Source organism: Capricornis sumatraensis, chromosome 11, assembly GCF_032405125.1.
Source record: "Capricornis sumatraensis isolate serow.1 chromosome 11, serow.2, whole genome shotgun sequence".
NCBI classification, from domain to species: Eukaryota; Metazoa; Chordata; class Mammalia; order Artiodactyla; family Bovidae; genus Capricornis; species Capricornis sumatraensis.
In genome coordinates, this window is record NC_091079.1 from 74,089,269 (window position 1) to 74,113,491 (window position 24,223).

The window sequence follows — 24,223 nt, forward strand, 5'->3', positions numbered from 1 at the left end:
GCCATGTCTAATCAGCTGTCAGTACCATCTATTTTGTTTTCCATTTCAGATATTGTATTTTTATATCTAATTTCAGTTTAGTTCTTTTTTATATCTTCTGTATTTCTCAATGTTTGTTTTTCTTTATATCTCTGAGTATATAGAACTTGTTTTTAATAGCTGTTTTCAGATCTTTTTCTGCTGATTCTGTCAGTCTTTTTGTGACTATTTTTGTTTAAGTTTTTATTGGTCCTGAGTCTGAAAATTAATATTTCATTATTTCTGTAATCTCAACATCTTTAAATATGAAAACATTAATGCTGTTATTGTTGTTTCTTTTCTGGTCCAAGAATCCAAATCCAGATAAAGATAAACCTCCTTGTAATGCTCAAGAGTTAGAAGAATGTGATATTTTCTTTGAAGAGAACTTCAGTTTATGCAGATTTGATGGCAATACATTAAGAACTACTCATGTGGTAAGTTCTTAATAATGATGTTTATAAGAATTTGTGAATAGAGAGAAGGTATTCAGATGAAATGATAAGTGACTGACTAAATACTATTTTGCAAAGATTGATTGGCATTTACTGTCCGTGACAAATTTCTTCATTTCCTATACTAGCCATCTTTTCACACCATCACCCGTAATTAAACAGCGTTGTATGTTTGGAACTACTGCATAGTGATATCTTTCAGTGGTTTTTTTTCTGTGCATGTTTTTTATTTGTAGTTGTGCCTGCAATATATGACAACTTAATATCTAACTGTTCCTTTCATTCACTATCCTTTTGTAATATTTTTTAGATACTTAACTTTTTAAAAACTAATAGCTGGATATTATGATACTCAAAGGAATTATAAAAAGGAGCATTTCTGGATTGTACCTGTGTGGAGAAGTGATGTGGAATTGCACAAGATCAGTGGGTAGAAAAAAGGTGTCACTGAAGCTTATACCAAAATTACTTACTCTTAAGATTAATTTCTACATCTACTGTGCCTTCCACCCCATCAACATATAACACGAATAACTTCTGAAAAGCACAGAGATAACATTTTGCTTACCACAGTGTACCTAACACCTGCCAAGGGTCCTGATTCTGATAGGTGCTTAAAAACATTTTTAGACTGATTTGTTGGTGACAGTCAATTTGCATGTACTTTCATATCTCCTGTTCTTTTTCAGTCACTCCTCTAATTGAACAGAGTTCTTGATCATATTGTTTTATGCACTCTGGTCACTTGATCCAAAGCCCAGATGATCTAAGTTGTTAGGTTTTCTTGGCATTTTGCTTCTTAGATGTTTTTTAGTTCTAACATAATCCCATAGATAACTCCCTTATTGTGAGTAAAGAGCCATTACACACTCTTACTGCCTTGGGTTAGATTTTAGAAAATCATTCTAAGTATGACTGATGAAAAACTCTTGAACCTTGACTAACTGTAGACTATTTATTCTTGAAGAATCTGGCCTTTCCTCCTAAACTTATAGTCTTAGGAGCTATAACTTTCAGATACTGCTTCCTGCCTAACTTTTATAGAGAAGGCACCTGATCTTAGATGTCGTAAAACATAACTTCTCTGAGAATTTTACTTCATCGTAGTATAGTAGTACTAAGTAGTGTTGATCAGTAGTTTAATCTTGGTTACTGAGAGGCATCTAGTTAATGATACTTCTCGTTATTTCCTTTGTTTAACATACTATAAGTTAAAACCAAGGACTAATAGAAGGGGACTGAAATAAAACCTTTATTACTAACAAATTAGGGTACAAATGCCCCATCTGCTGACTAAATCCTAGAATTTAGCAAATAGCACCTAACCTTAGTCACAGGCAGTGCCAAACCAGATCTGGCTGACTCTGGTGGGGGAGTGGAAGCATCTTATTCTCTGAGGTCTCTAGCTCCCTAGAGGAAAAAGTTGATAGAGCCGAGAAGAATATACTCGGAATTTTCTTCTTACATTTACCAACCAAATGTCACTTTACTCCTTAAGGATTTATAGAAGGTGAAGTGTTATAGCTGTGGACCTTCTCAGTGTCATAGAAATACACATCAGGAGTGGGGAAGAAGTATAATACATAATAAACAGGGATAATCCTTCTAACTTTGAAAAAAATTGGATCTGTAGAACTGTATTTCATCTTTTTATTTTGCAGATCTGTTAGGCTATAGTAGGTGAGGTTTACATGAGATCAGAGATAGAGCCAGTATTAGAAACTAGATCTGTGGACTTTCAGGATGTTTCACCATAATTTTCCCTAAATACCAGGATCATAAATTATAATTTCAAGATTCTAAACCACTGCAGTCTGAATAAAATGTGTTCCCATAGAGCATGAATGACAGACTTATTATAAGCAGATCCTATCTTTAAGAAATATATAAACAATCCCTCATTACATCACAGTTTATAGGGACAGTGTTTAATTAAATATTGCAGCATTTTTTACATACTTTAAATATTTAATCAGAGCTCAGTGTTAATATCTTATTTAAGTATAATAATGTATTCTGCCCCTTTGTTATAAATTAATTGACCAGATATAGATGGGTTTATTTCTGGGCTGTCTGTCTTGTTCCATTGATCTATGCATCTGTTTTTATGCCAATACTTTACTGTTTTGATTTATAGTTTTGCATTATAGTTTGAAGTCAAGGAACATGATGCTTCCAGCTTTGTTCTCTTTCTCAGGATTGCTTTAGCTGTTTGGGGTTTTTGTGGTTCCATACAAATTTTAGGATTGTTTTATTTCTGTGAAAAATTCCATTGGAATTTTAGGGAGATTGCATTGAATCTGTAGATTGCTTTGGGTAATATGGACATATTAACATTATTAATTCTTACAGTCCCTGAGTACATTTATTTATGTTTTCAGTTTGTTTCACCATGTCTTACAGTTTTCAGTGTACTGGACTTTCACCTCCCTGATTAAATGTATTCCTAGGTATTTTATTCTTTTGGATACAACTGTAAATAAGGTTATGTTCTTAATTTCTCTTTCTGATAGTTCATTATTCGTGTATAGAAATGTAACAGATACCTGTTTATTTTTGTATCATGCAATGTTACTGAATTTGTGTATTAGTTCTGACAGTTTTTTGGTGAAATCTGTAGTGTTTTGTAGATACAATATCATATCCTATCTGTAAAGTGACAGTTCTATTTCCTTTCAGTTTGGATGTCTTTTCTTTTTCTTGCCTAATTGCTCTTCTAAGACTTTCAATAGTATGTTTAATAGAAGTGGGAAGAGTGGCTATCATTGTTCTTGATCTTAGAACAAAGCTTTCAACTTTTTACCGTTGAGTATGATGTTAAATGGGGGCTTGTCATGTATGTCTTTTATTATGTTAGGCCCAGTTTCTTCTTGAGGGTTTTTAAATAAACACAAGAAGGGGTTTATTTCAATAAACCCTTCAATAAAGGGACGTTGAATTTTGTCAAGTGCTTTCTGCATCTATTGAGATGATAGTATGATTTTTATTCTTCATTTTGTTAACATAGTATATGATTGCATTTATTGATCTGCAACTACTCAACCATCGTTGTAGCCCTGGAATAATTAAACGCTTTGTGTTGTATCATCCTTTTAATGTATTGAATTTTACTTGCTAGGCTTTTCTTGATTTTTTCATCTGTGTTCATCAGGGATATCGGTGTGTAGATTCCTGTTCTGTGGTGTTATTGTCTGGGTTTATATCAAGGTAATGCTGAGCTAGCAAAATTAGTTAGAACACGTCCCCTATTCTTCCCCCTCCCCAAAAAGAGTTTGAGACAAACTAGTATTAATTCTTTAGATGTTTGGTAGAACTATTAGTGAAGCTACCTGGTCCTGGACTTTGGTTGAGATGTTTTGATTACTCCTTACTAGTAATTGGCGTGTTCAGATTTTCTGTTTCTTCATGATTCAGTTTTGGTAAGTTTGTTCATTTCCTCTAGGTTGTCCAATTTGTTAGCATATAATTTATCCATAGCAGTTTCTTATACTTCATTGAATGTCTGTGGTATGAGGTGTAATGTCTCCTTCATTTCTGATTTCATTTATCTTTTTTCTTGGCACATCTACCTGAAGCATTGTCAATTTTGTGTATTTTTTTCAAGAAATCCATTCTTAGTTTTATTGATCTTTACATTGTCTTTTAAGTCTCTTATTTCATTTATTTTTACTTGGATTTTTGTTTTCCTTCCTTCTACTAACTTTGAACTTGGTTAATTTTTAGTTCCTTGAGATGTACAAGTTAGGTTATTTGGGATCATTCTTATTGTAGGTAGTTATTGGTATGAATTTCTCTCTCAGAACTGCTTTTGCTGTGTTCCATAAGTTTTGGTGTATTGAATTCACATTGAATTTAATCTCCACATATTTGTAAATGTTTGAGTTTTTGTCTTATAGTTGATATCAAGTTTTTTGTGGTCACAAAAGATCTTGATACGATTCAGTTTTATTAATTCCTGTGTTTTAGCCTAAGATGATCTATCCTATAGAATATGCCATGCATGCTTGAAAAGAATGTTTATTCCGTTGCCTTTGGGTGGAATGTTCTGTTTATATCTATTAAGGCCATATGGTTTAATGTATCTTTTAAGGCCAATAGTTCCTTATTAATTTCCTGTCTGGATAATATGTGCATTGGTGAAGGTGGCTTATTGAAGCACCCTGTTACTATTGTATTGCTGACCCTTCCTTTCTCATTTTAGGTTTGTTAATGTTTGCTTTTTATAGACAAGCGTGCTCCTATGTTAGGTTCATAAATATGTACAAATTTTTATTGGACTGACCCTTTTATTATTATATAGTGACCTTTGTTGTGCCTTATTGTAGTGTTTGTATTAAAGTGTATTTTGTCTGCTATAATTGAGCTACCTCCGCTTTGTTTTGGTTTCCCTGGAATATCTTTTTCCATCTCTTTACTTTTAGTCTTCATGTTTCCTTATATGCAGTGAGTCTCTTATAGGCACCATATAAATGGTTCAAGTTTTTTAGTTCATTCATCCACTCTGTTGATTGATGGTTTTATTTTAATCAATTTACATTTAAAGTAATTATTAATAATATATTTTCTGTTTTGCAGTTGCTCTTTTCCTTTCTTCTTCCATTTATTACTTCTTTTGTGATTAAATTATTTTCTCTAGTAGTATGTTTAGATTCCTTTATCTTCTTTATATTTACTTGAGGTTTTTGGTTTGTGGTTACCATGAAGCTTACATGAAACAACTTATGTTTATAACACTCTATTTTAAGTTTATAACAAGTTTGAACAATTCTAAAGCTCTACAACCCCTACCCCATGTTTTGTTTCTCATCTCACAATTTACATCTTTTTATCTTGTTTGTGTATTAGTTGTTTAGTCATGTCTGACTTTTTGCGACCCCGTGAACTGTAGCCTGCCAGGCTCCTCCATCCTTGGGATTTTCCAGGCAAGAATACTGGAGTGTATTGCCATTTCCTTCTACTGGGGATCTTCCCAACCGAGGGCCTGAACCTGGGCCTCCAGCATTGCAGGCATACTCTTTACTGTCTGAGCCACTAGGGAAGCCCATTTATCTTGTTTATCCCTCAGCAAATTGTTGTTTCTTTATTTTTACTACTCTTGTCATACTGTCTTTATAAATTAACCCACACCCTTTACCACTTAGGTTATTCAGAATTTTACTATATTCTGTACATTTGCCAGTGAGGTTTATACTTTTATGGTTTTCTTTTTACTAATTAGCTCCATTTTGTTTCAGCTTAAAGAAGTTTCATTGACATATCTTATTAGGCTGGTCAATTGGGGATGTACTGTTTCAGTTTTTGCTTGTCTGGAAAATTCTTTCTCTCTCCTCCCATTCTGAATGACAGTTTTGCCAGGTAGAGTACTCTTGGCTGGAAGATTTTTCCTTTCAGCACTTTGAAGTATTGTGCTACTTCCTTCTGGCCTCCATAGTTTCTGCTGAAAAAATCTGCTCATAGTCTTATGGGGTTCCCTTGTATGTAAAAAGTTTTTCTCTTGCTCCACCTCTTTAGCTTTTGACACATTAATTACAAGGTGTCTTATGGGTCTGACTTTGGGGTCTCCATATTTGGAACTCTATGGGCTTCCTGGGTCTGGTTATCTGTTTCCTTACCCAAATAATGGAACATCTCCACCAATCTATCTTCAAAAAGTTTTCTGTCACTTTTTCTCTCTCTCTCTTCTCCTTCTGGGGTTCCATGGTGTAAACGTTAGTCTGCTTGATGTCGTCCCTTCAGCTGTCTTCACTTCTTCATTGTTTTTCCTTTTTGCTGCTCTGATTGAGTGAGTTGAACTATCCTAAGTTTGGCCTCAGTGATCCTTTTGTGTCTTCTCATCTTTAGTTTATTCAGTTATTGCATTCTTCAGCTCTGTGACTTTTATTTGACACTTTCTTTTATCTTCTAAAGCTTTATTGCAGTTCTCACTTTGTTTGTTCCTACCTCTCTCAGTCTTGGTGGGCATCTTTATGACCATTATTTTGAATTCTTTTATCAGTTAAATCACTTACTGCTGTTTCATTAAGGTCTCTTTCTGAGGTTTTATCTTGGCTTTCCCTATGAAACATATTCCTCTGTTTCTTCATTTTCCTTGACTTTCTGTGTTGGTTTCTGTCCATTAAATAAAATAGCCACCTCTCCTAGTTAAAGAAGTGGTCTTATAAAGGAGATGAAACTTAATTGTTGCACTCTGCCCTTAGTTTTTTGTTGCCTCTCAAACTTTGTGATTGTCCAAGCATCTTATTTTGGCTTTCAGTAGTTGAGGGTGTGGCAAGACCTGTTAGCATCCCAAAATGGAGGATCTCAGTCAGCACCTGAATTCAGTCTGATTGGAAACCAGACCCTCAGACATCAGCTTTTAAAGTATGCAAATATGTACAGTCCTGTGGACTGCAGACGTAAGTCCCACTGTACACCAGAGCCAGATGATCTAGAGGTGTACCCTGGGCGACAGTCACAAAAATTGGGGCACCAGATGAGTATACAAGCTCCTTTCCTAGAAATACCAGTGACCTAGAGTAAGGCAGAGGGAATGTGCAAAGATGGCGACCACTGGCCTCAGCCTCCAAAAAACAACTCAGTAAGCTTTTAGATAGGTCACCCGAGAAGCCTATCGCTACTCTGAAGCTCTAGGACAGGCAGAGTCCTTTTCACAGAAAGACTGGAGTGTATCTTGCCATCTGCATTAAGCCCTGATAGTGGTAGCCAACCAGGAACTGTCTCTAATTGCTATAGTCCCACGGTACCAGGAACACAAGCCGCACTGACTACCAGACCCAGGCCAACAGTGAGCATCCCCTGGGCGGCAGCCACAAAAACCAGGGTACTAGATGGGAAAGCAGGGGCACCAGATGTATGTACAAGGTTCTCTCTGGGAGATACTGGTGCTCTGAAGAGATGCAGAGGGAGCATGCAGGAGATGGTGCTTTCTGGCCTCTGTCCCTGAAGTGTATTTCAGGAGGCTCCTAGATGGATGTTGAATTAAAAGCCTGCCCCTCTTTCATGGGAGGAGGTGAGTCAGTATCCTTTTTCATTTCTATCTTGAACCAGTATCTCAGTTGAGTTAAATTTGAGGCCAAAGTTTTTCTGTATAATGATAAGCATTTGACTTTTCTATTATTAGTCACTTTTTATGAATATAGGCCAAGATTCCATGAAATAAAAATGCATAAACATGGATGTTTGGGAATAAGTGGACTGATAATAACTGGAACATCTCCAACAAATAATACTCAGTCCATCTTCTTTTAAAAAACAGATGTGGTAGGTCAGTGTATTGTGTGAAAATCAAGGTCTAGGTGGTTAAATGTAGCTTGTACAAAAATAGTTTCTTGTTATACCCAAGAGCTACTACTTGGCTAGTCATTGGGGAAAGGAATGAAGGAGGCTCTAGCATTGTGGCTATTCAGTAGTACAACCATTTTAGGCTTCAAATACTTGGGTAATTTGTACTCTTTTTTGCAGTGTTTATTTCAAGTTTCTCTTCTTTATTTCATTTGTCATGACTTCGGACAATTTGAAATTACCTATACATGGAAAGGTCAGTATATGTCCTAATTTTAGAGGAGAAGAAGTACTAAAACAGAAAGGTCATAACTCTATATTGTAAATGACAGGTTTTCCAAAATATAAATTCCCTGAATGAAATGTAAATCAGGGTTAGAATTTGGCATTTGGAAAGTAAAATGTTAAATGCATATATGTAGCAACATAATAAAGAGAAATATTAAGTTTCAGAATTGAAGAAGAAAAGTAATGAGATGTGATCTCTGGGGTGTAAAGCTCAAATCAGAATTTAGATATAGTTGAAAATGAATTATTTTAACTTTCCTGTAAACTTTTTTCCAAAACATTAACCACTAGCCACATAGCTTTTAAGCAGTTGAAATGTGACTAGTTGAGAGGTACTGTAAGTGTGAAATATACAACAAGATTTTGAAAACTTGGCATGAAAAAAAGAATATGAGATATATTATTAATAATGACTTTTATATGAATGTTCATGTTGAAATGATAATTGATTAGGTTAAGTAAAATACATTTATTAAAATTAATATATCCCATTTCTCTTTACTTTTTAATATGACTACTAGAAAACTTAAAATTTTGTAAGTGCCTTGCATTTTATTACTGCCAGGCAACACTGATCAAATTAAATATAGCCTTGAACCATCAAAAGGTGATAGGATGTTTTTAAAATATTAAACTACAGTGAATTTTCTAGATCATGTGGTGTTTGTCATTCACTGCTTAAAACATGAGAATGAAACATCTGAAAAGAATATTTGTAACTTATAAGTCATTGAGACAGTAAGCAGAGGAAGTACAAACAGGAAATAATTCTTTTAGATTAATGTCTTTAAGAAAAATAGAAATTACATGTATTCTGTATCCTAATTCTTTCAAAAAGATATTAAGAGTAGGCTCAGAGTTTATAGAGGAAGGAAGTACATTTAGAAAGTATCTAAATCAGTGGTTCTCCAGCTTTCAAGCTCCTTGGGGTACTGAATTTATAATTTATTGATTACATCGAATTTGACTATAGTAGCAATGAAGCTATGTAATAATTCCCCTGCTTTCATGATCAGAGTAGATGTATATCTCTGTTACAGTGTCTGAAAATGGAAGGATACATATCCTACTGCTAGTTGTTACTGAATCTGACTAGATTGATGAAGAGGTGTTCTCTTTTGGAAGAGTTAGCAACTACCAGAGCACCATTCAAGCAGCTGACTATGAATCAGCTTCTTCCCTGGAAGCAGTCTCCACCCCTGTCCCCAATTCTTCCTAATTGCCAGGCAGTAAAGGAGGGGACTATTCATTGCCTGATTTACTGTACAATTTGATCTGCATGTTTGTTACCAGTCCCCACAGACTTCACTCGGTTTGTATAAGTTAAACCATAAGGCCCTCATGTTTTCTAAGAGAGCCATGGCTCTGTCAGCATCCGTTCTCTCCAAAATGGCAGTGGGTTTGAGATTTTTAACTTTCCTGTAAGCTAACAAGTTAGTCTGCCACTGTTTCATAGATGCTGGTAAAAAACTCAAGACTTGGGTCAGAAAGGACAGTTATATTACTGACAGTAGTAACATTAGCTAGAGTATCAACACTTGGACCAGTCCCTGAGCCCCAATTCCTGCAGTGTAATATGGAGGTAGCCAGAAAACTTGTCTACTTCACTCAGGAGAGAAAGAGTATGCTACTTGTTTACTAACAAGTCTAATTTTTGCTCTGGAGGGAGACCATTTATCTTCCAAGGTTGGTTGTTCTAACACCACCATGAGATAGTAGTCTAGAACACATTAGTGCCTCTGCCAGAAAGATGTGCAGAAATGCAAGAATTTTTAGAATAATTGTTTTCTTACAAGTTAATGTGGGTATCACGGGAATGCTGGTGTCATAAGTGTGATTCAAATGAAAGCACTTCAGTTTCTTTCAGGGTTATGAAAATATAATGTCAATTGTTTGTTGCCAATTGTTTTATTATTGATGTTACCTATGATGGACCTATTTGAAATTGTCTTCAGTTCCGTTTTTACCTTCTTTTCTCTGCAAAGAAAGATTATTTAGTTGCATATCACATACTTTTTGATTCTTAAAATTTCTACATAGTATCAAGCCCTCAGTCCACTAGAATTTAGCCTTTCCCTTGAGGTGTCAATGGAGAAGGAAATTGCAACCCACACCAGTATTCTTTACTGGAGAATTCCATGGACAGAAGAGCCTGGTGGGCTATTGTCCATGGGGTCACAAAGAGTCAGACATGACTGAGTGACTTAACACTTGAGGTATCAATGAGATTGTTACTTGACTGACCATTTTTTCTTAGAATATGAATTCATATATACAGAGCATCTTATGGGAAGATATTCTTAGATGTTTTGTTTTAGATAGAATAATAAACTTTCATCTGAAATCTTATAAAGTACAAGGATATTTTCAGAAATTATCTTAAGTGCCAAGTCCCAGTTAGAGGACTTCTTTCTTTATTCTCCAATCTTTTTCCCAGGGAGATTGCCCCTTACACACCAGATAAGAGAAAGTCTTCATGTTTCTAGCTGGAGGATTTGATAAATACTTAATTAAAAAATGCAGTTTCTTCGTTGTTATGGACAATAAATCTAACACATGAATACAATTAGCACATCCTTGATATGTGACAAGGATGATACTACAATATAGTGGGGGGAAAGATGATCAAAATAAATGGCTATAGTCTGTTAGATAGCCATAGGAAAGTAATTTATTGACATTTACATCACACCATATGCAAAAATCAATTATAGATGGATTGCATGTCTATACAAGTGTGTAGAGGAAAACAGAAATTTTTGTGGCCTTGAAGTAGGTAAAGATTATTTGGACAGGGCATATAAACAGTGTAAAAAAACAAGTGTTCAGTTGGGTCAAAATTCAGAACATCTTCAAAAGATAACATTATGAGAGTATAGAAGGAAACTTGCAGTGAGGAAGAGATATTTGTAATACACATCTGTGGCAAATGGTTCGTATCTAGAACAGGATAAGAACCTACTGGTTACCTGCCCCCACCCCATTGGTAAAAGAGTTTTGTTGAAATAAAAACTGTAATACAAACAGGTGAGTGGTTTTAAAAGAGACCATATGGCCCTTAGCCATGAAGTTTTTACTGTCTGACCCTTTAAGTAAAAGTTTGCTGATCCCTTGTTTAGAGAGTGCTATATTGGCTTGATTTCTATAGCTTTGTAGTGGTCTTGCTATCAGATAGTTCTAGTCTTGGATCTTTGTTTTTATTTTCCTAAATTGGTTTTGTTTTTGAAAAAATCACAGCCAGCTTTTCAATTTGTACAGAAATATTTGCTTGGATTTTTATTGGAATTGCATTTAATTTGTAGGCCAACTTTGAGAATCGATACCTTAATAATGTGTCATTTGTGGACATTGTATGTCTCCATTGACTTAGGTTTGTCTTAATGTTTCTTGGCGATATTTTGAAGTATTTAGTGTTCAGTTTAATGCCATTATTTCATATTATGGAAGCTATTGTAATTAGCATATACTTCTCTAGATTTCCAATATACTTTTCTAGATCTCTGTCTTTTACACAGAAGTAAAGTTCATTGACTTTGTATTGTAACTTTTATAAATTCTCTTTTTCTAGTGCTTTTTGGTAGATAAGTATATTTATGTACAGTATAATGACTGAATAAAGATAGTTAAAATTCTTTTTCTTGTCTTAATGTGCTAAGTAGGACATCGGATGCAATGTTGAATTTCAATGATGAGAGTAAAATTCTTTATCTTATTCCTGGTCCTAGGAAGAAAGATTGAATAGTTTACCATTAAATATGATATTAGGGTTTTCATATGTTAGGTTGAGGAACTCACCTATAGTCTAGTTTGCTGAGATTTTTATCTTTTTAATCGTGAATTTAAGTACTTTTTTGGGCATGTGCTTTGATTATGTGAATTTTGTCTTCTATTCTGTTAATATGTTCAGTTTTATCATTTAATTAAAAATGAAAGCATTTAAGGATTTTTATTTCTATATTCATAAGGGATATTAGTCTGATTTTCTTGTAATTTTTTTCTTCAAATAACAGTAATTCCATCCTCTTGAATTGAGAGGTTTTATTTTCTGATGGAGTTTGTACAGGATGGATATTATTTGCTCTTTAAGTGTTTGGTAAAATGTGTCACTGAAAATACCTGTACCTGGAGTTTTTTGGTGGGAAGGGATTTAATTGAGGTTAGCTTTGTTAGTAGATACAGAGCCATTCTGATTTTGTTTCCTCTTTAGCTTGTAATGATCATTGTTGTCCTTCATATATTAATCCATCCCATCCAAGCTGTTGAATTTATTGGCAAAAGTACTTCAAAATACTCTCTCATTGTCTGTTTAATGTTTATAGAATTGTAGTAATGGCTCCTCTTTTGTACTTTGTTATATGTTTACTCTCCTCTATTTTCTGTCAGCCTTTTATCAATTTATCAATTTTATTAATCTTTTAAGTTACCTATTTTGATTTCATTGATTTTTTTACATTATTTATCCATTTTGTATTTTATTCATTTTTCTCTTACTATTTTATCTACTAATTATGGGTTTAGTTTATTCCTCTTTTTCTAGCTTCTTAGGTGAAAACATAGGTAATTGGTTTGTAGCACCTCTCCTCTGATAAATGTATTTAAACCAATAAATTTTTCTCAAAGCACCATTTAAACTCGGTTCCATATAATTTGATAAGTTACACTATTTTGGTTCAGCTTAACATATTTTCTAATATCCTTTACTCTTTTCTTTGATTCATTCTTATTTATAAGGTTAGGTGTTTTAATTTCCCATTTAGTAGGGATTTTTTTGATGTGTGTGTGTGTATTCTTAAACTAATTTCTCACTAACTTCATTGTGCTTATTAGAGATAACCAGTCTTTTAAAATTTATTCAGACTTGTGTATAGCCCAGTACGTGGTCTCTGTAGGCAGTTTTTCCATTTATACTTGAAAATATGTACATGCTGTAGTTGGTTGACCTCAATTTGTGTTAGGTCAGGTTGTATTAGGTTAACTAGTTGAGGGGTGTTTTTTTTTGTAATTACTGTCAGAGTTGATTTAGAATGTTGTAAATTAGTTTCAAGTATACAGCAAAGTGATTCAGTTGCACATATACATATATCTATTCTTTTTCAAGTTTGTATTCCATTTAGATTATTATAGAATATTGAGTAGAGTTCCCTGTGTAATACAGTAGGTCCTTGGTGGTTATCTGCTTTAAATATAGTAGTGTGTATTTGTCAATACCAGGCTCCCAAATTCTTCTCCCTCCCCCACCTTTCCCTTTTGGTAACTATAGTTTGTTTGCTAAACCTGTGAGTGTTTTCTGTTTTCTAACTAAGTTCATTTGTGTCATTTTTTAAGATTTCACATAAAAGTGATGTATTTGTTTTTCTCTGTCTTCACTTAGTATGATAATCTCCATCCATGTTGCTGCAAATGTCATTATTTCACTCTTCTTAGTGGAATATTCCATTGTATATATGTACCACATTTTCTTTATCCATTCGTCTGTTCATGAACATTTAGGTCCTTCCATGTCTTGGCTATTGTAAACAACGCTGCAGTGAACACCAGAGTGCATGTATCCTTTCTGACCATGGGTTTCTCTGGATATTTGCCGAGGAGTAGGATTGCTGGATCATATAGTGGCTCTATTTTTAGTTTTTAAGGTATCCCCATACTGTTCATAGTGGCTGTACCAGTTTACATTCCCACCCACAATGCAGGGGAGCTCCCTTTTCTCCATACTTTCTCCAGCATTTATTATTTGTAGACTTTTAATGAAGGCCATTCTGACTGGTTTGAGGTGATACCTCGTTGTTGTTTTGATTTGCATTTCTCTAATAATTAGTGATGTTGAGCTTCTTTTCATGTGCCTCTTGGCCATTTCTATGTCTTCTTTTCTCTCTCTCTCTCCTTTGAATGCACAGCTTGCAGGATCTTAGTTCCCTGACCGTAGATTGAACTTGGGCCCCTGGGAGTGGAAGTGCTTGCTGAGTCCTAACCACTGTACTGCCAGGAAATTCCCTGTACGTCTTTTTTGGAGTAATGTCTGTTTAGATCTTCTGCCCATTTTTTGATTGGATTGTTTTTTTGCTATTGAACTGCTTGAGCTGTTTGTAAATTTTGGAGATTAATCTCTTGTTGGTTGCATTGTTTGCAAATATTTTCTCCCATCCTGTGAGCTATCCTTTCATTTTGTGTGTAGTTTCTTTTGCTGTGCAAAAGTTTTTGAGTTTAATTAGGTTCCATTTGTTTATTTTTGTTTTCCATTTCTTATTTATTTTAAAATAATAAACTATTCTTTTGCTTTCCGTTACTCTGAGAGACAGATTGAAAAGGATATTGCTGCAATTTATGTCCAAATGTTCTGCCTGTGTTTTCCTCTGAGTTTTATATTATCTGGTCTTATATTTTGGTCTTTAATCCATTTTGAATTTATTTTTGCATATGGTGTTAAAAAATGTTCTAGTTTCATTCTTTTGCATTTAGATGTCCAGTTTTCCCAGCACCACTTTTAAGAGACTGTCTTTTCGCCACTGTATATTCTTGTCTCCTTTGAAGTGAAAGTCACTCAGTTGTGGCTGACTCTTTGTGACTCCATGGAGCCCAATTCTCTGTCCATGGGATTCTCCAGGCAAGAATAACGGAGTGGATTGCCATTTCCTTCTCCAGAGGATCTTCCTCACCCAGGGATTGAACTGGGTCTCCTGCATTGCAGGAAAATTCTTTATTGTCTGAGCTACCAGGAAAGCCCAAAAGGTTCCTGAGACCTCTTTCTTCCCTGCTGTGTTTTGAGGCCCAAGAAGATCATGCTGTTTTCTGTTTTCTGTGTTAATACATTATGTGTGCTGTGCTTAGTCACTCAGTCATGTCTGACTCTTTGCGACCCCATGGGCTGTAGCCCACCAGGCTTCTCTGTCCATGGGGGATTCTCCAGGCAAGAATACTGGAATGGGTTGCCATGCCCTCCTCTGGGGGATCTTCCTGACCCAGGGATCAAACCCAGGTCTCCTGCATTGCAGGCAGTTTCTTTACCATCTGAGCGATCAGGGAAGCCCATGAATTCTGGAGTGGGTAGCCTGTCCCTTCTCCAGGGAATCTTCTCAACCCAAGGATTGAACCCTCCTCTCTTGAATTGGCTGACAGATTGTTTACCCCTGAGCAACCTGGAAAGATCTTGTCTCCATTGTAGATTAATTGACCATAGCTGCTTGGGTTTATTTCTGGGCTTTCTCTCCTGTTCCATTGATCTATATTTCTGTTCTTGTACTGGTACAATACTATTTTGATGACTGTAGCTTTGCAGTATAGTCTGATTCTTCCAGCTCCATCTTTCTCAAGGTAGTTGTGGGTACTCAGTGTCTTTTGTAACTTCATACAGATTTTAAGATTTTTTTGTTCTAGCTCTATGAAAAATGACATTGGTAATTTGGTAGAATTGCATTGAATCTGTGCATTGCTTTGGGTAGTATGGTCATCTCAGCAATATTGATTCTTCCAATTCAAGAAAATTAATATATCTTTCTATCTACTTGTGTCATCTTTGATTTCTTTCATTAGCATCTTACAGTTTTTGGAGTATAGGTCTTCTGTCTCCTGAGGTAGGTATTCCTAGCTTTTTATTCTTCATGATGCAGTGGTAAATGGGATTGTTACTTTAATTTCTCTTTCTGGTCCTTCTTTGTTCAGTTCAGTTCAGTACAGTCGCTCAGTCGTGTCCGACTCTCTGCAACCCCATGAACCACAGCACGGCAGGCTTCCCTGTCCATCACCAACTCCCAGAGTCCACCCAGACCCATGTCCATCAAGTCAGTGATGCCATCCAACCATCTCATCCTCTGTCGTCCCCTTCTCCTCCTGCCCTCAGTCTTTCCCAGCATCAGGGTCTTTTCCAATGAGATAGTGAGATAGCTCTTCGTATCAGGTGGCCAAAGTATTGGAGTTTCAGCTTCAACATCAGTCCTTCCAATGAACACCCAGGACTGATCTCCTTTAGGATGGACTGGTTGTATCTCCTTGCAGTCCAAGGGACTCTCAAGAGTCTTCTCCAACACCACAGTTCAAAAGCATCAATTTGTCAGCACTCAGCTTTCTTTATAGTCCAACTCTCACATCCATACATGACCACTTGAAAAACCATAGCCTTGACTAGATGGACCTTTATTGGCAAAGTAATGTCTCTGCTTTTTAATATGCTGTCTAGGTTGGTCATAACTTCCCTTCCAAGGAGTAAGCGTCTTTTAATTTCATGGCTGCAGTCACCATCTGCAGTGATTTTGGAGTCCCCAAAAATAAAGTCAGCCACTGTTTCCACTGTTTCCCCATCTATTTGCCATGAAGTGATGGGACCGGATGCCATGATCTTCGTTTTCTGAATGTTGAGCTTCAAGCCAACTTTTTCACTCTCTTTCACTTTCATCAAGAGGCTCTGTTGAGTCCAGCTTGACAACCAGGGTTTCCGAAACCACAATATGGTGAGAGAATGAGAAATGAGACACAAGAATTCAGAGAAAAGGGAGGATCAGGGGACCAACACTGCTTTAAGGGGAAGGTGCTGAAACTGAATCCAAGCCAGCTTTATTATCCTTTCAGCCGTGAATGAAAGAATATGCGGGCAGTTAAACTATAACTCATGTGGCCTTCAGGGAAAAAGAACAAAATGATCATTAACCATTGAGTAATTAGGAAACAGTAAAACTAATATTCTTATCTATAGACTTTCCACCAGATACGTAAAAAATGTGACTCTGAGACGCCAGTTGAGAAACCAGTCTGGGGTCGGTTTTCCGACCCCAGGATCATATCTTATTTTCAAGATTACGAACTGTTTCCTCTGGACTTGTTACAAGAGTCTCATGTGTTATAGCATCCAGTTTATCAGTGATTATAAATTTCTTTTGCGGCCCTTGCCAGGGCCTGCTTTTCTTTTATTCTCCCTGTCTCCTATAGGCTCTTTAGTTCTTCACTTTCTGCCATAAGGGTGGTGTCATCTGCTTATCTGAGGTCATTGATAGTTTTCCCAGCAATCTTGTGCTTCCTCCAGTCCAGCGTTTCTCATGATGTACTCTGCCTATAAGTTAAATAAGCAGGATGACAATATACAGCCTTGACGTACTCCTTTTACTATTTGGAACCAGTCTTCTGTTCCATGTCCAGTTCTAACTGCTGCTTTTCGACCTGCATGCAGATTTCTCAGGAGGCAGGTGAGGTGGTCTGGTATTCCCATCTATTTCAGAGTTTTCCACAGTTTATTTTGATCCACACAATCAAAGGCTTTGGCATAGTCAATAAAGCAGAAATAGATGTTTTTCTGGAACTCTCTTGCTTTTTCCATGATCCAGCGGATGTTGGCAATTTGATCTCTGGTTCCTCTGCCTTTTCTAAAACCAGCTTGAACATCTGGAAGTTCACAGTTCACGTATTGCTGAAGCCTGGCTTGGAGAATTTTGAGCATTACTTTGCTAGTATGTGAGATGAGTGCAATAGTGGCATTGCCTTTCTTTGGCATTGGAATGAAAACTGACCTTTTCCAGTCCTGTGGCCACTGCTGAGTTTTCCAAATTTGCTGGCATGTTGAGTGCAGCACTTTCACAGCATCGTCTTTCAGGATTTGAAATAGCTCAACTGGAGTTCAGTAACCTCCACTAGCTTTGTTCGTAGTGATGCTTCCTAAGCCCCACTTGACTTCACATTCCAGGATGTCTGGCTCTAGGTGAGTGATCACACCATTGTGATTATCTGGTCGTGAAGATCTTTTTTGTACAGTTTTTCTGTGTATTCTTGCCACCTCTTCTTAATATCTTCTGCTTCTGTTAGGTCCCTACGATTTCTGTCCTTTATTGAGCCCATCTTTGCATTGAGCCCTTCTTTGTTTGTGTATGGAAATGCAGTGGATCTTTATTAATTTTGTATCATGTAACTTTCATGGATGAGCTTCAGCACTTTTCTGGTAGCCTCTTTTGGATCTTCTATGTATAGTATCATGTCATTTGCAAACAGTGACAGTTTACTACTACTTCACCATTTTGCAAACCTTTTCTTTTTCTTTTCTGATTGCCATGGCTAGGACTTCCAAAACTGTGTTGAATAAAAGGAGAGAGAGTGGACTTCCTTGTCTTGTTCCTGATCTTAGAGGAAATTCTTTTAACTTTTTACCGTTGAGCATGATGTTAGCTGTAGGTTTGCCATTTATGGCCTTTATTATGTTGAGACATGTTCCCTCTATGCCCACTTTTTGGAGGGTTTTTATCATAAAGTGTTGAATTTTGTCAAAAGCTTTTTCTGCATCTATGGAGATGATTATATGGTTCTTATTCTTCAATTTGTTATTGTGGTGTATCACACTGATCCTTGCAATCCTGGGATAACTTGCACTGGATTGTGGTGTATTATCCTATTAATATATTGTTTCTAATTGTGGCCTTTTCTTTTCCATTTGGAGAAGGTCCTTCAGCAGTTGTTGCAAAACTAGTCTCCTGGTGCTTTAATTGCCTGTTTGAAGATCTTTCCAAGTATAGTCACATTCTGAGGTGCTGAGGCTTGGGACTTCAACATATGAATCTGGGAGGGGATACAACTCAGCCCATAACCATATCCCTCACTTAGATTTCAGTAATTATTAACAGTTTGCCACATTTTTTGTTTCTCCATTTCTTTTTCTTCAAACATTCAGGAGTAAATTGACAATACCATGCCCTTTTACCCCAGTGCCTCACATATATACTAAAAAGACATTTTCTTACAGAGCTGCAATACAATACAATTCAGGAAATTTGACATTGATATACATTAATACTTTTATCTTATATAGAGTTCATATTCAGAGTTTACCAGTTGCTCAGGTAACATTCTTTGCAGCAATTTTTTTTTCCTGATTCAGGATCCAATCACATGTGTCATATTGCATCGAGTTGTGGTGTCTCTGTAGTCTCTTTTAGTCTGGAACATCCAACCAGGCAGCCTTATGACACTGACTTTGTTTTCTACCTTTTATAGACTATTTTCAATGCTTCCTCGAGGTCAGGTTCTGAGTTTGCATTTTTTCCAGGAACCTTATATAAATAATGTTTCCAGTGTATCACATTAGGAGGCCCTTGGTTGATATTTACTGTTTTCCTTCTGTTGTGGCATTAAATGTGATTTCATGGTGTTCACCAGGTTTCCCTATTTAAACTGATCTTCCCGTTTGAATTAGTAAGTACTTTCTGTGAAGGTTAAAGTAGTCTTTGGAAAGGACTTAGATTTTGTCATGTCCCTGTTTTTTTCCTCTCTATACTGGCTTCCAATCTTGTCACATTTAGAATAATGTCTAGGATCCTCACTGTGGTCTACAGGCAGGCTTTATGACTCACTGTATAAGATAATATCTTAAGTTGAGAGATCAGTATACACATATAACATGAATATATCTGAAGCAAAAATTTCCCAAAACAGCACTACCATTATTGTGTGTGCTCCATCACTCAGGCATATCCAACTCTTTGTGACCCCATGGATTGTAGCCCATCAGGCTCCTCTGCCCATGGAATTTTCCAGGCAAGAATAGTGGACTGGGTTGCCATTTCCTACTCCAGGTGGTCTTCAAACCCAGGGATGGCACCATGCAAATCTCTTGACGTCTCCTGCTTTGGCAGGCAAATTCTTCACCACTACGCCACCTTGGAAGCCCAGTGTAATAGTCACTCAGTCGTGTCTGACTCTTTGTGACCCCATGGACTGTAGCACTCCAAGTGCCTCTATCCATGGAATTTTATGAATAAATGTACTGGAGTGGGTTGCTGTTTTCTTATCCAGGGGCTCTTCCTGATCCAAGGATTGAACCCTCATCTCCTGCATTGGCAGGTGGATTCTTTATCACTAGCACCACCTGGGATACTGCATTCATATTGTACAAGACATTTTTTAGTACTCTATTCCATACTATTTTTAGTGAAGTAAAATAGAAAATTGTTTTCTTGGTCTAACTAAATTGATTTTGCTACCAGTTGAGACCATAGTTAAAAGTCATTGCTCTCCAGTACTGACTGTCTCTCATTTTTTACCATTTTTTCCCCTAGCTTACTTTTATTAAGCCATACTGGCCTTAAAGTCAAGATTTTATAAGACTTTTTGGTAGTTTTAAGACATCGATTTTAGACATATCACACATGTACAACTTTCCAACACAACTGACCAAGCAGAATATATACGTTATTAGCTTCTTATCCTAAATCTCTTAACCACTTGAGTTTGAGGTTTTTTTCCCCCCCATAAGATGGGAATTCTCAGGTAGTGAAGATTAAATAGGATTAAATAATGTAGCTATGAAAAAGTATTTATTGATCTCTGCCCAGTGAGAGATCAGTAAATCTTAAAATCTTTGTACAGAGATCCTAAAACCTTTGTAATTTCCTGAGTAATAAGAGCACTAAGTTTTTGGTCTTTGATCCTGGTTTCTAACATTGCTCTTAATTTCCTTGGAATTTCCTGGGTGATAGGAGTGGCTTTTACTCTAATGAGGCAGTACTTGGTGGGTTCCTAGATAGCTTCATGATGGGAGCTGGTCACCAGAAAGACCACACCAAGATCTGAAGATTGGAACTTTCAGCAGTAGCCTTCTTCCCCTAACCTCCAGGAAGGAGAGAGAGATTGGAGACTGAGTTAATGACTGATCCCTACGTGATGAAATGTTTGTAAAATTCCCAAAAGGACAGAGCTTGTAAAACTTCCGCGTTATTGAGCACATGGAGATACTAGGAGGGTGGCGTGCCTGACAAGGGATGGAAGCTCTGTTCCCTTTCCTTGGTAGCTTCTGCTGTGCATCTCTTCTGTCTGAATGTTCTTAGTTATCCTTTATCATATCATTTTATGGTAAACTAATAAATATAAGTGTTCCCCTGTATTCTGTGAGCCATTTTAGCAAATTATTGAACCCAAAGAGAGGGTCTTTGGAATTCTTGATTTACGGTCAGCCAGTCAGAAGTATAGGTGGCAACTTGGGACTTGTGATTGGCATCTGAATTGGGGTGGTAGGGGGAGCAGGGGAGTCTTGTGGGACTGAGCACTTAACCTGTGGAATCTGATGCTACCTCCACATAGATCTGAATTAATTGACACCCACCTGGTGTCAGAGAATTGGTGGTTAAGTGACAAAACCTATACATCTGTGTCAGAAATATCTGAGTGTGATAGTGTGAGAAAAAGGGAGAAACGGGGGAGTGTTTTTCCTTATTCAGTATTAGATATAAATCAACTCAATACTTCATGGGTAGTAATAATAAGAACAGAGGTGTTGTTTTAGTTTCTAAGTCTTGTTGAACTCTTTTGCTACCCCATGGACTGTAGCCCACCAGCCTCCTCTGTCCATGAGATTTCCCAGGCAAGAATACTGGAATGGGTTGCCATTTCCTTCTCTAGGGGATCTTCCTGACTCAGGAATCAAACCTGTGTCTCCTGTTTTGGCAGATGGATTCTTTACCCCTGAGCCACCTGGGAAGCCTAAGAACAGGGTGAATTTTAGTAATTTATTCTGTGTACAAAATATGAAATTGGAATTAAGTTTTCATGTCATTAACTTTTTGGTCTGACCTCCCAAGAGATACATTATTTATGAATAGATAAAACCTTTTCCATAATACTGCTTTCCAGTTTAATTTGGTAATAACAGTGATTAAAGCTTGTTTAAATGTCTTCACTTTGACATATGATTTTCAGAAGTCTTTAATTGCTAAGTGAAGAGATTTGCAAAGAGAGGAAAAAGACAATCAGTTGACTACTTGAAAGAGAGGAAAAAGACAATCAGTTGACTACTTGAAATTCATGTTCCAAGTTTTTCTATAGAGAATGAGTAAGTGAAGTCACTCAGTCATTTCTGACTCTTTTGCAACCCCATGGATTGTAGCCAGCCAGGCTCCTCTGTCCATAGAATTCTCCAGGCAAGGATACTGGAGTGGGTTGCCATCCCTTCTCCGAACCCAGGTCTCCTGCATTTCAGGCGGATTCTCTACCATCATTTTACTCTAATTGTAATCTTCATTGGTATTTCAAAGATAAATGCTACCTTTTCTATAATAAACATGAGAATAGAAGAAATTAGGAATTCTGTTTTATTGGTCAAAGGGTTTTATGAATTTGAGGGGCATTTTTAAGGCAATAAGATTATTTGGCATTGACAAAGAATGAGTTTTTCAAATAAATTGTCTGGTATAAATTAATTCTTCTCATTTAAGTGCTAAAACTATCTTTAGGGCTTGTTTTTAAAATGGGATCTTAGAAAATGTATTATTTACCCAAAATCTTATATAGAGCATTCTGAAGAGAAAGTGCCATTTTATTGATTGTTGAATGTCATTAGAATGAACATTAATTACCATGCTGTGTATGTCTATATAGTAAAGCCCCTAGGAGCATTTGATGTTAAGTTGGGTTCTTTACTCCTACACTAAGTAGTCTCAGTCTACTCCGTTAAGAAGTTCTGGTTCTGCATGAGTTGTTTTTGTTTTTTCCCACTGCTAATAACCTGTTGGATACTATTCTTACCTTTGACAGTGTCCTCCGCAAACAGACATCCTTTTCCTTGTTTCTTATTTGCTGTCCCATTTTACTTTCAGCTACCAAAGTAAACAGTTGTGAATTCAGTGGGATTTGTGGCATCTGTTGACTCAGTTATACACATATATTTTTTATATTCTTATCCATTGTTGTTTATTCCAGGATATTGAATATGGTTCCCTGTGCTGTGTAGTAGGACCTTGTTGTTTATTCATTCTATGTGTAATAGTTTGCATCTGCTAACCTCAAATTCCCAGTCTGTCCCTCCCCCATTCACCTTCCCCCTTGGCAACCACAAGTCTATTGACTATGCCTGTGAGTCTGTTTCTTTTTCATAGATAGGATCGTTTATGCAGTTTTTGTTGTCACATATAAGTGTTACCATATGGTATTTGTCTTTCTTTTTCTGACTTCACTTATATGATAATCTCTAATTGCATTCACGTTCCTTCAGATGGCATTATTTCATTCATTTTTATGACTGAGTTCCACAACTTTATCCATCCACCTGGATGGACACATAGGCTGTTTCCATGTCTTGGCTGTTGGGAATAGTGCTTCTGTGAAGGTAGGAGTGCACATATCTTTTTGAATTATAATTTGTCTGGATATATGCCCAGGAGTAGGCCTGCTAGAGTGCTTCTTAGTTCTATTTTTAGTTTTCTGAGGAACCACTATACTGTTTCCCATAGTGGCTGCACCAACTTACATCCCCACCAGTATTGTGGCAGGGCTCGCTTTGCTCCACATCCTCTGTGGCATGTGTTTTTGTACACTTTTTAATGTTGGTCATTCTGACTGGCATGGGATGGTACCTCATTATAGTTTTGATTTGCATTCTCTGGAGAAGACTCTTGAGAGTCCCTTGGACTGCAAGGAGATCCAACCAGTCCATTCTGAAGGAGATCAACCCTGGGATTTCTTTGGAAGGAATGATGCTAAAGCTGAAACTCCAGTACTTCGGCCACCTCATGTGAAGAGTTGACTCACCGGAAAAGACTTTGATGCTGGGAGGGATTAGGGGCAGGAGAAGAAGGGGACAACAGAGGATGAGATAGCTGGATGGCATCACTGACTCAGTGGACGCTAGTCTGAGTGAACTCTGGGAGTTGGTGATGGACAGGGAGGCCTGGCGTGCTGCGATTCATGGGGTCGCAAAGAGTCGGACACGACTGAGCGACTGAACTGAACTGAATAGTTATGTTGAGCATCTTTTCATGTGTCTATTGGCTATCTGTATTTCTTCTTTGGAGAAATGTCTGTTTAGGTGTTCTTCCCATTTTTCATTTGGGTTCTTTGTTTTTTGTTGTTGTTGAGTTGTACGAGATGCTCATATATTTTGGAAATTAAGTGCTTGTTGGTTGTATTGTTTGAAAATATTTTCTCTTATTCTGTGGGTTGTCTTTTGTTTATGGTTTCCTTTGCTGTGCAAAGCTTGGAGGGTTCCATTTGTTTATTTCCACTGTTATTTCTTCTGCTTAGGGAGACTGACCTAAGAAAATATGGGTACAATTTATGTTAGAGAATGTTTTGCCTATGATCTCTTCTAGAAGTTTTATGGTATCTTGTCTTATATTTAAGTCTTTAAACCATTTTGAGTTTATTTTTGTACATAGTGTTAGGGTGTGTTGTAGCTTCATTGATTCACAGCTGTCTAACTTCTCCAGCACCACTTGCTGAAGAGA

General features: G+C 36.7%; 1 protein-coding gene across 1 annotated transcript in view; it reads left to right on the plus strand.

The window, feature by feature from the left end:
• NUDCD1 (NudC domain containing 1) overlaps positions 1–24,223 on the plus strand; it is an 89,889-nt gene that overhangs the window by 53,878 nt on the left and 11,788 nt on the right. Inside the window, exon 8 of the mRNA XM_068983828.1 lies at positions 330–455. Coding sequence (XP_068839929.1) covers positions 330–455 — 126 coding nt within the window. The remainder of the gene's footprint in view (positions 1–329; positions 456–24,223) is intronic.